Raw genomic sequence first — 13,036 nt, forward strand, 5'->3', positions numbered from 1 at the left:
TCCTCTCTCAGCACTTCCTGTATGCCTGCAGAGTCACATGACAGAGTCTGTTGCCTGGGATCCGTGATAATTCACTGTAGTTTCCACTCATAATCTCCCCTGAGGTTATCATATCAGAGCTTTACGCAATAGCTTTACAAACAGTGACGGGTCAACAGTGTGCGCCAATGGAGAGATTCATATTTCTGTTGTAGGAGCAGATCGAAGTGAGACATAAAGAAACAGCTGCATTATATGAGTGATGCAAAGTCAGGTTTATTTTTCTGTTGATATTAAAAATAAGGTAGATTTAGCAATATAGTGGGTATATGATGTAGATTACGATGTTATGACATTGATTTGTTCAAAGCGTTTCTAATAATTGTTACAGCAGCTGTCTGACTCTGAGGCGGACAACGCCGGGAACATAAGCGAGTTCACATTATTAGCTTTTTGATAAAGTTATCAAACAAAAGGCTAATCATATTAATTACCTTTATATCAGTGGCGAGGACAGAAATCTTCAAGTGGGTGGACCTTGGTGAAATAGGGTGGACCTCTATTTTTTTTTCTAATATATATATATATATATATATAGCTTGTTGTTTATTCACTTCATTTTATTATCACGGGAAATGACGTGGATGATATGTGAATCAGTGTCCACCATTTTGCGAGCAATAAAGAAAAGTGGCACGTCGCAATATTGAAAATATTTCCATTTTAAACCAATGAAGACGAGCCAGGAAATCACACAACCAATGTGCAAACTTTGCGTGAGAGTTATGCGGGTGAAGAAGTCTCAAACTCCAGTCAATTATTCACTACAGAAACAAAGTAAAAACCTGACTTGAGTTTTTGGCATCCGACGTTGCAATAACGGCGCATATTCTCTTAGAGATGAGAGATGACTAATTTATTTTCTTAATATTTCTCTTGTGGCCCATAGTGAGAAAAAAAGGTTTCGTTAATTTGAGAAGTATTTCGTGTTAAACAAGTTGTTCTTTAAATGAGGAGCTATCTAATTAATATTTGATTGTCCTCGCAGCGCGTCGGTTATGCGGTGATGCGCTATGATATCGCGGGGCAAATTAATTGCAATATTAATTTAATAATAAAAGTAGCATGATAATAATAATAATAAAAAAATTAATAGCCCTGCATGCCCATCCACTATATGCCACTGTGAAGGAATAAACGGCATTCGGACTCGGCATCAAATCGATTAACTGTTTTATCCAAATTCACGCACAGACCGTTCAGTGTTTAGTACTGCAATGTCCGAGTCTCTCTTGTCTCATGTCTTTTCAGTCGGCGCAAGCAAGAAACATTTAGGCTACTAGACCGTGGACTAGCTTTGACTCCCTGAACAGTGTCCGCGCAGCCGAATTTTTATGACCATGGACGGTGCGCGTGTGCATGCGTCCGAACGCGTCTTTCCGAGCTCATGGGCAAAGTTGAAAGGCCCGCGCGCTCAAGGGCAAATGAGTATCTTAGAAAGATTCAACTGTGCGCGAGACGGAGGGGAACGTGGGAAAAGTAGGCGGCTATACCCGGGCCTTAACCGCTCCAAATTAGTGGACGAGCTGACGGATCACATCGGGAATAACATGGGGGGGCATTTGCTTGTTTGGAGAGTTACCGTCATAATGGTGTGGGGGAAGGATACTGAACCAAAGCTCGATTTAATTTAATTGACATTACTTCATTTTTAAATTGGTTACACACAGATGACTACCACAGAATACATTGTTACTGCTGAATAAATAGGCTAATCAATCACGGTAAAAATTAAAACAAACCGGCACACGTAGGCTATTATAACCCAAGACCCATAGACCCAAGTAGTGTCTGGAAATAAAATGAAATATTCTGGCACCTTTGATTGGGTGGGCCAGCCATCAATCTGGGTGGGCCAGTGCCGCCCTGGCCCTTCTGTAGCCTCGCCACTGCTTTATATGTCCAGCGTTGTAAAGAGTGATACCATTGTGCAGCGTTTACCTCAGTAAGTTGACCGAGTGGATCTGCTGTGAGTGAGTGGAGGCGGGGCTAATTAGCATATTCATTAGTTCGTGTATACTAAATGAAGCAAGGGTGTAGTTACATTCAAGCTATTTTAAGACATTTTTACACTGGGATTCATGTTTAAATATGTTATTTTGGTTATCAAAGATGAGTTTTACGGGATAAAATTGACTACAGGGGGATTTTTAAAGCGTACAGGGGGATTTTCAGTTCAAAATCCCCCACGGATCATTTATTATAGCTTGTCAAATTTGCCCCTATTTGGGTGCAAAAAAGTACAAAAACACGCCATTTTTGTGTGTCCCTTTAAATGCAAATGAGCTGCTGCTCCCGTCCCCCTTTCCAGAAGAGGGCGGAGCTTTAACAGCTCAACAACAACAAAGCTGGAGAATCTCACGAAGACAAAATGAGGAAAGTGTTCAGCCTTACATTGTTCAAACCGGAGTCGACACTGATGGAGAGACTCAGGAAGAAGTTACAACTTTTAGACGTTTCTGAATGGTTAGTGGATAAATTGATGTAGTTGCTGTGGAGTTGATTCAACTCATCCACTAGCATGTGCCGTCATGTTCATGTTTTGTGTTGAATTGAGCTTAGTTTGTGAAGCAGTCCGGCGTAAAATGACGGCATGACAACAACACTCTACTACAACAGCTCTTCCTCTTCTCTAAAGCAGCCGACATGGCCCCGCCCCCTTTGTTGTGTGTTCTCAGGGGCGGGGTTTATGTAAATTCTCGGGTTGGTGATGTCACTAACTGGGAAGAATCTCGTTGTAGTTCCTACCAGCCATTTGTTGTAGTCCTTAAAAAGAGAAAATCTCTCCCTTTGCATTGAACTTTGAGCGTCGTAACTTTGCAGATGTGGTTTATGCTCAAACAGCAACATTACACACTAACTAAAGTTAAAAAAGTGAAATCATAATCAACCACCCCTTCAAGATTATCCAATGCATAAAATGCAGCATCAACAGTATATAAACACAACCAGGCTGCTTGAAAACATTTTATTAAGTATTCGACACAAACTAGAGAAAAATAAAACTCCTACAAAACACAACGCTACACCTTCATTGCAATATCTTTACACAAGATAGTTCAAGTATTCTGACTTTAGTTACATAAAAAAACACTGCAGCTATCTATAGTGGAGACGCCGTGTCTGATTGAGGCATACTGAGAGAAACACCTCAGAATAAATACAATGTAAACTAGATTTTTTTTAAATGGCACCAGCATTTTTTGCACGTGCAAAATTTGCTGCCACAATGCAGTGCGCTTGCTTTCTATTCCAAGACCATAGCTGATTTATAGATATGTTTTAGGTGGGATTTTATATAAGCAATCGTGATGATCACCATAGCAAACACTGGATGAACACTTGTGAGTTTCCCGTGGGATTCAGACTGAGGTTTGAAGGGTTTTAAAAGACAAAAATGGTGGATTTTGAAAGGCACTGCTGTTTTAGAAAGTGTGCCGCACAGAATTGTCAATACACTGTATTACTGAGGATTTTCCGTATTAAAACATATGAAAAGATACTATTCAAAAGGCATAAATGATACTGGATGCCTGGAGTCTTGTGTGCACAGATTAATCGCATTCAAAATAAAAGTTTGTTTACATAATATATGTGTGTGCTGTGTATAAGTATTATGTATATATAAATACACACACATACATGTATTTATTTAAGAAGTATTTATACATTTATATTTATATTATATATAAATATTTTATATGTAAATAGAATATATATTTTTAGGGATGCACTTTGGAACTATAATTGAACTATATGAACTATAATTCTTTATATTTGAAAGCCGATAACTGATATATTGGGCAATAAATCTAAATCAAAATGTTTATGTAATTTTGAGAGCCTGAGGATGATAACAATAAATTTTCTTATCGGGCCGATAATGATAACATTAATGAACATATATCGGCTGATACCTACGGAAGAGGATTAGGGCCAAGCAATAATAAAAAATAAAAGCATCGAAATTAAAATTGTTAAATTTCGAGAAAAAAGTCGAGATAAAATGTTGAGAATAAACTCGTTAAATTATGAGAAAAAAGTCGTTAAATTATGAGAATAAAGTCATTAAATTAAGAGAAAAAAGTCGTAATTTAACAAATTTGCTCTCGTAATTTAACAAGTTTTTTCTTGTAATTTAACGAGATTATTCTCAACATTTTATCTCGACTTTTTTCTCGAAATTTAACAAGTTTATTCTCGTAATTTAATGACTTTATTCTCATAATTTAACGACTTTTTTCTCATAATTTAACGAGTTTATTCTCGTAATTTAATGACTTTATCTCTCAACATTTTATCTCTACTTTTTCTCGAAATTTAACGACATTTTTCTCATAATTTAACAAATTTGTTCTCGTAATTTAACGACTTTTTTCTTATAATTTAACAAGTTTATTCTCAACATTTTATCTCGACTTTCTAGAAATTTAATGACTTTTTTCTCGTAATTTAATGACTTTATTCTCAACATTTTATCTCGACTTTTTTCTCAAAATTTAACAAGTTTTTTCTCGAAATTTAACAACTTTAATCTCGAGATGGTTTTATTTCTTTATTATTGTTTGGCCCTCATCCTCTTCCGTAGATACTGATATTGTGGCCGATCTATTGTGCATCCCTAATATTTTTGTTAAATATATACATGTATATGTGTGTATTTATATATACATAATAAATATACACAGTACACAAACATATATTATGTAAACAAACTTTTTTGGATGCGATTAATCGTTTGACAGCACTAAACCAATATTAAATATTAATAGTCGTTATATATGTGACGATGGCATGTGTTTTGGAGTTTGTGATTTAAAATCTACACGTTTACATGAATGCAGTTTTATAATGTAATCATAATTGAACTTCTGTCGCTCTATGAGATCAGAATTATGTAAACATTTAATTTTTTCCCTATTTTATTGGTTTTTTTCATATATAATGATAAAGAAAAACACATTCATTGAAGCAGTTTCTTGCCTCTTCATAGAAAGTGAAGACCTTTTTAGTTATAAATAATTAAAAACAAATTAAATACAGTACATTCACTATAATATTAATGTTTATTTAAAAAAAAAAACAAAACAAGTATATTTACAGGTAGTGGAAGGATATTTTCAAAACGTTGAAAGAAAAGTTCATTTGCTCACAGTCGTCCCTGTACTCGATTTAAGCGTGTCCTCCAACAACCAAAGCAGGCGTGAAACGTCATGTGAATGAGGTGATTCTGTGCGTAATGCTGGTCTGAGTGACTCTTCATCATCCAGCGGATCTGCAACGAGCTTATGTGCCGAGAGACGCGTTCTGCCTCAACAGCTCGGTCCATCTCCTCTGGAAAAACCTTCTCATCGTGTGTCCCGCTCGCCCAATGTCTGAGTTATCCTCGTTGAACCTCTCACAGTTATCAAACACCAGGTTCACATCAATAATAAAAGTCTCAAGATTCAAGTACCTGCAATAAGAGGAGTCAATTGTGATTACAAAAGCAAATGCTGTACAGCACACACTGAACTTGTTTGATTTAACATCCAAAGAAGCAGAAGTCGTCATAGTTAGTATGTTAGCTTCTAAAGTGGCGAATGGAAACTACAACAAATATAATTTTTTGTTCCACAATAGAGTTTCTTTGACTTTCCAAAAGAAGAAAAATATGGAGGGATGGATTGCATTGGTCAGAAGAGAGAAAGATGCCAAATTTGCCATCAGTCCCTCAGCCGTTGTGTTAGAAAGACTCACACTGCAGCTAATATTAACTAGTTTTCTGTAATTTAATGTCAAAAGTATAGTGTAAAAATTAAAAAGAAAAAAAAAAGTCCATTGTGGTTCACCAGCATGCATTATTATAATGATGCATATCAAAGAAAATTATTAAATATGAGTTGTCCTTTTGTTTATTTAGTGAAAAACTAAATGCTTGATTATTTTAACTAGATTTTTAATATTTTACTTTTTCTATGAACTATTTGCTAATCTGCTTGACAACAGTGACTGGTTCAAAAATGAAAAAAAAAATAAAATAAATAATAATAATTAATTAAAATAATTGTCAAATATTTTGAATCTACTTGACAATGTACAATTGACAAATTAAATTAAATTAAATTAAATTAAACAAAAATATAAAAAAATAATAATTATTATTATCATCATTATTTGGTTAAAACAACGTTTCCATTGAAAATAAAATAGAACACAAAACAAACAAATATTAATAATAATAATTATTATTGTCAAATATTTTGAATACTAAGACTATAATTAATGTTTGGTTAAAATAATGGTTCAATTGAAAATTAAAAAATAAAATAAAATACAATAAAATTGAACATAAAGAGAACAAACAAGCAAACAAATAATAATAATAATTATAATAATAATAATTATTATTATTATTATTATTATTATATTATTATTATTATTATTAAAATATTTTGAATATACTTGACTATAATGACTGTTTGGTTAAAATAATGGTTCCATAGAAAAAAATAAAAATAAATAAATAAAATAGAACATAAAAAGAACAAACAAATAATAATAATAATAATTATTATTGTTATTATTATTATTATAATAATTATTATTATTGTCAAAAAATGTAAATCTACTTTATTATAATGGTTAAAACGTTGGTTATATTGAATAAAAAAAAATTAAATTAAAAATTAATCAAAATAAAACAAATTGAACATAAAAAGAACAAACAAATAAACAAACAAACAAAAAAATGGTTCTATTGAAAATAAAAATAATATTATTGTCAATAAATATATATATATATATATATAACAAAAGTCTGAAAATATTGTGTTTTTGCTGCAAGTGTCCAGCCCTACTAATAATTTCAGCATCCAGGGCTTGACATTAACTTTTTCGTTCACCAGCCACTGTGGCTCGTGGCTTTCCAAAGTTACTAGCCACTCATCACTTTCACTGGCCACATTTTGCTGATTGGTAAATCATTTTATATGATTAAAGTTGACTTTGGCATGCTAAAATTACGTGATTTTGAGGCATTTTACTTGATTTAGCTAGATTTAAAATGCTTTCAACCACCCTTATCAAAACTACAAGGTATATCAGCTGGTATGTATGGGTGGGCAATATGACCATAACATGAGAAATTTTATAATTTTATTTTTTAATAAAAGTTATTTTTGTTAGGCTCTACAAAATGAAAAATAAAAATTACCAATACAAAAGTAAACTAAATAAACTATTTTTTTCAGATACAGTAGGTTTATTTAACATGTATACATTTATTTAACTGTTTGATTAACATTAATGACAGACAGGTATTTAATTGGGCTGCTGAATGCATGGACGTAACATACTGACACATATCCAGTTTTCACCCCAATGTTTACGTCACTTAAGCCATAACCGACTGTATTCACGCGAGATACTCCACACGATGGGCATTTTGATCTGTGTGTGTGTGTATTTGACTATTCAGGTGCAAGAACTGATCGTGCGCGAGCAAGAGAGAGTGCACTTCTGTTTTGTGTCATTCAGCACTATTCCGCCTTCACATTCATCGATTACGAATTGTGATTGAATTGTAATTTTGTGCTACAACAAGCTTGGCTACCTTTGATTAGGCTGTAGGCTGAAATTATATTCAACCCACCACAGCTGAAATCTACCCGCATTTGGCGGGTTGACGGGTGTTAATGTCAAGCCCTGTCAGCATCAGAATCTTTTAGCACCGTGCTTATCACCATATACAGTGTTTGAATATATGTTCCCTCCATGAATATCAATAGTTAATACTGTAGTGATACCCACTGGCTGTTGGTGAGTTTGTCTCTGATCGTGGAGAAGTCCATGGGCTTCTTGATGACCTTGCGGTATCCCGGGACAGATTTGGAGTTGACGGGTGTCAGAAACGGGCCGGCGTCCTGATGACTCTCCAGCTCAGCCAAGAGTATCCTGATGAGAGGAAAATGACCAAATCAATGACATCTGATTCATATGCACATCAAAATAACTCTAACCGAGCAAGGTTTCAGGCGCTGTACCTGCACATGGCCAAGTCTTTACTGTCATCTCTGATGGTTTTGGGTTTCTTCACACACACTGGGTTTGGGGAAGGATTCTCCTCTGTCCTCCTCTTTATTTCCTTTGACACTTTTTTGGGAGTGCTGCCTGAATCGTCCTCTGAGTTGTCTCCGGCTACAGATGGTTTCCTGTGGCGTTTGGCCTCAGCAGGTTTCTTCAGGCCTCCGCTTGAACGGTTCAAGGGCTTTTTGGTCTTCAGGGACTGACTGCTCGCCTACACAGAGCCAGAACAGGTTATGAGGAAACCAGATCTCCAAACACTCTGATCGCAGCAGTTCACATGTTCATTCTCGAGCATTTGAGAATCTTTGAGCTCTTAGACTCGTGTAAGTACGTTCAGGGATGCATGTGTGCTTGGGAATTTGAAATGGATGAGCGGAATTGGAAGGAATAAAACATTTATGGTTTTAAGTTGAATTTGAGTCAAGCTTCTTTGTTCATCTTTGGAACACAAATAAGATATTTTTGATGTTTTTTTTTTATCTCCCATACATAAATGGGTGTGCAACGACATGAGGGTGAGTAACAGAATGACAATTTTCATTTTTTGGTGAACTAATCCTTTAAGGTCTCATCAAAGCACTGTTAATGAACTATTAAAGTGCTTCACCTGGGATATGCAGGCCGGGCAGAACCAGTCTCCATCTGGTATGGTGGTGATCTTGGGTTTATGGCAGTACGTGTGACAGCCTTTATCACATCCATCACACAGCAGCAGCAGCTCCTCGTTGTCCCCCTTATGGCATATCTGACAGTACTGAGAGATAAACACATCCAGGATCACTTCACTCCAAGTGCCAGAGTCTACTAAACTCACCAAGATCGAGCTTTTCTATGTGTGTACAACACACCCTCTTGAGCTGAAAACACACCAATTCCTTTCAAACACAGTGGGAACTACACAAGCTGCAGCAGTTCACTGTGGTCTCTCGGCACACTCACCACTTTCATGATGGATTTCTCCCAGGCGATGGACTTCTGCAGCTGCTGTATACAGAGAGAGAGCTGACTCGCACTGCGCACCTCGCTGAGAGCTTTACGCCACTGTCTCAGTCCTGGTGCCAAATCTTCCTCAGCCCTGCCAGAGAGAGAGACATTACGCTACCATGCTGTTCAGAAAAAAAAATCTTTTTAAAGTGCCTCTATTATGCTATTTTAAAGGCTCCTAATTGTGTTTTGGAGTCTCCTAAAATAACAACTACAGTATTTGAGGGCGGGGCAAAGTAGATGAATGAAGACCACAGTCGGGCATTATGCAAATTTGTTACAAACCTAGATAGATTCAAGCAAGAAGTGAGACTAGAATTATTGACGACTCGTTTCAGGTTCAGAATCGCTTCTGTTTTTTAAAGATGCCGTAGAACGTGTTTTCAAAAGATGTAATATAAGTCAAAGGTGTCTCCTGAATGTGTCTGTGAAGTTTCAGCTCAAAATACCCCATAGATTTTTTTTTATTCATTTTTTTAACTGCCTATTTTGGGGCATCATTAACTATGCACCGATTCAGGCTGCGGCCCCTTTAAATCTCTCGCTTCCTGCCCTGAGCTCTCGACTATAACACAGTGCATTTACAAAGTTCACACAGCTAATATAACCCTCAAATGGATCTTTACAAAATGTTCGTCATGCATACTTCATGCATGTGTCGGATCATGTGAGTAAAATATTTATTTGGATGTTTACATTTGATTCTGAATGAGTTTGATAGTGCTCCGTGGCTAAAGCTAACATTACACACTGTTGGAGAGATTTATAAAGAATGAAGTTGTGTTTATGAATTATACAGACTGCAAGTGTTTAATAATGAAAATAACGATGGCTCTTGTCTCCGTGAATTCAGTAATAAACGATGGTAACTTTAACCACATTTAACAGTACATTAGCAACATGCTAACAAAAAATTTAGACAATTGAAAAATATCACTAAAAATATCATAATATCATGAATCATGTCAGTTATTATCGCTCCATCTGCCATTTTTCACTATTGTTCTTGCTTGCTTACCTAGTCTGATGATTCAGCTGTGCACAGATCCAGACGTTAATACTGGCTGCCCTTGTCTAATGCCTTCAACATGAGCTGGCATATGCAAATATTGGGGCGTACATATTAATGATCCCGACTGTTACGTTATGTTGAGATTCGCCTGTTCTTCGGAGGTCTTTTACACAAATGAGATTTACATAAGAAGGAGGAAACAATGGAGTTTGAGACTCACTGTATGTCTTTTCCATGTACTGAACTCTAATTATTCAACTATGCCGAGGTAAATTAAATTTTTGATTCTAGGGTACCTTTAAGAGACAATAACTCCATTTATCTGATCTTTGAAACTTTGCATACCTTTTAAATCCACAAACAGCTCTATTACACACTGCATGAAAGATAATATCTGAAAAAGCATAATAGTGGCACTTTAAACAATATGACCAGAATCCAAAATTAACTTTTTGCCACTTCTGCCAATGGTGACAGCATTTACTACATAAATGTTACTTATTGGCCACGAAACTGTATTTTGCGTTTCTTTTATTAAAGTTGCTAAAGAGGATGTTTTGTTTTATACATTTTTGCAATATTACTTGAAACTGTCTTTACTAACTGATAAAAGACTATTTATTAGGTGCACTGAAAGGAATAATATCAATATACATCATCTGTGCACGAGGTAGGGCCTTAAAAACATCAGCCAATCGTTTGTGTAATCATCGCGTAAACGATTGGCCCTCTGGCTTGTGAGAGACGTGCGCGCTCCAGTAACTTTCCACACTCCACAGGCGCCGCATGTAATGTTTTTGTCAGGAGTAACAACTGCAGATTATGAGTTACCTGCGGTGAGTCCGACATAATGAATCCACGAACACGACACAGCGAATGCCGGTGGTAAACACTCGTGTTCCAATACTCGTGCACAAGTTTTGGGAGGCGTTCACTCGAAATGAGCCGTGTAGGAGGGGGGTTGTTCTTACGCATGCGCTCATTTCAAAAACTCAGTAACAGTCTTTGGTTTCTCAGTCGACGAAAACATCCTCTATAGCACCTTTAATAAAAAAATAATTTTAAAAAATCTGCATATTTGTCCTTACCCAAAGTGATGACCAGATTATCATCAGTTCAGTTTAAACCATGTAGTTCCTAATGTTATCAGCTAACAGGAGAGTAATTCAGTATGGCAATTTTTATTCTGATTTATTGCATGTTAATTTTGGAGCCTGGATGTTTCAGGAAAAACATGAAATGATCAATAACCCACATTCATGCTGATAATAACCACAGTGCACAAGCTGAATGAGCATTCAGAATGCATTTTGGCATTTTCCACAAAAAGGCTTTATTTAGGAGGCCCATTAATGTTTAAAAAACAATTTGTTTTTTCCAAATGATTTTTGTTGTGAGAACTATTAGAGTTTAGTTTGTAAACCTTTTTATTTAATATTATTTATATAATAATATTGATATAATTATTAATGTAATATTATCAAATATTATTCACATTCACATATTGTAAGTAAAGGACATGTAAGTTGATCAGTAAACAAGGTTATTATAGTGAACTAAAACTAAAACCATTAAAAAAAACATTTTTGTTACTTGAAATAAAATGAAATTCAAATGAAATAAAATAAAATATAAAACAACCTTTAAACTTATTTTATTTCAGCTAGTTTCCAAGACAACATTTTAAATTTTAATTAAGTTTAACTGAATGTGCTAAATAACTAAAGCTAAAACTGAAAAAAAAAACTATATTAGACATATAAAAAAATAAATAAAAATAAAAAAATAACAGAATTACTAATACTTTATCTAAAATTACATTGAAAACAGAAAACTCATTCAAAATATTAATAAAAACTACAATAGTACGTCAATGACACTAAACTACAAACTAAATTTGATCTCAATTCCCTACTTAGTGATGGCTTGATTTATGCTAAAATTAATTATTATTATTATCATATTTTTTTTGTTGTTGTGAGAACTATTAGATGTTAATCTGAAAACACACTTGTTTGATATTACTAATATAAAAACATTTATATAGTTATTTATGTATAATAATTTACATAATATTATCAATATTATTTTTATTGTATTTTATTGGAAATATAAGTTGATCAGTAACTACAAACTAATATTTGGTCTATCCCTACTTAGCGATGGCTTAATTTGTAACCGTTTACCTACAAAAACAGCACCTCTTTTCACTGATTAAAATAAATAAGTAAATAAATAATATAATTAACAACAACAGCAGCTATTATTATTATTAATAATAAACAAAAATAATTTAAATAATATTTCAATTTTCTTAATATATTCCAATCAAATTATCATTATTATTATTATTATTATTTTTTTTTTAAGAGTTTCAGGCTCTATTTAGTACCCTTTTTGTGGAAGCCTGTTGAAGAAGTAGGCAGATGACAGGTTATAATGAGGTTATTGTGATAGTGCCTCATGCTTCACAACCCAAAACACAGCATACGTTGCAATGTAAAAGTGAAACAGATGCCACAGCCATAAACCCACAGACGCACACAGCGAAAGTAAAGCACGAGGAGCGGCAGACGGGCTTCAGCAGCTCCAGACAGGAAGCGAGTGAGGAACTGACATGAATCTGGATGACCTACCCGTCACCATCAGCTCTAGCAGGTGATGGCGCAGGGGCCGGTACGGAGACCGTGCCCACGTTATCCAGTCTGATCTGAATGGTGCTGCTTAAAGGGCTCTTCAGATACCTTCGCTCGATGTTCCTCTCCAGCTCTGCCAGACGTGTCACGGCGATATCCAGAGGATTGTTCGCACGACGCACAATGCCACAGTCGCTTCTTTCTTTGCAGTTTTCCACGACAGGTTTGTGCTCGTAATAAACCAGGTCTTCACTTTGTGACTGTGGAACTGGATGCATCCAGCCCTGTGAACCAAACA

General features: G+C 35.1%; 1 protein-coding gene across 10 annotated transcripts in view; it reads right to left on the minus strand.

The window, feature by feature from the left end:
- Nucleotides 1-4,209: 4,209 nt before the first annotated feature.
- LOC137035587 (bromodomain adjacent to zinc finger domain protein 2B) overlaps nt 4,210-13,036 on the minus strand; it is a 120,710-nt gene continuing 111,883 nt past the window's right edge. For 7 of the 10 annotated variants that reach the window (XM_067409020.1, XM_067409021.1, XM_067409025.1 and 4 more), the window contains 6 exons: nt 12,739-13,022; nt 9,046-9,181; nt 8,714-8,860; nt 8,064-8,317; nt 7,831-7,974; nt 4,210-5,494 (listed from right to left, as the gene is read on the minus strand). In XM_067409020.1, coding sequence (XP_067265121.1) covers nt 5,326-5,494; nt 7,831-7,974; nt 8,064-8,317; nt 8,714-8,860; nt 9,046-9,181; nt 12,739-13,022 — 1,134 coding nt within the window. In that variant the 3' untranslated portion in view covers nt 4,210-5,325. The remainder of the gene's footprint in view (nt 5,495-7,830; nt 7,975-8,063; nt 8,318-8,713; nt 8,861-9,045; nt 9,182-12,738; nt 13,023-13,036) is intronic. The other 3 variants (XM_067409027.1, XM_067409028.1, XM_067409026.1) reach the window with 1 other exon arrangement.

This window comes from Chanodichthys erythropterus, chromosome 14, assembly GCF_024489055.1.
Source record: "Chanodichthys erythropterus isolate Z2021 chromosome 14, ASM2448905v1, whole genome shotgun sequence".
Lineage (NCBI taxonomy): Eukaryota > Metazoa > Chordata > Actinopteri > Cypriniformes > Xenocyprididae > Chanodichthys > Chanodichthys erythropterus.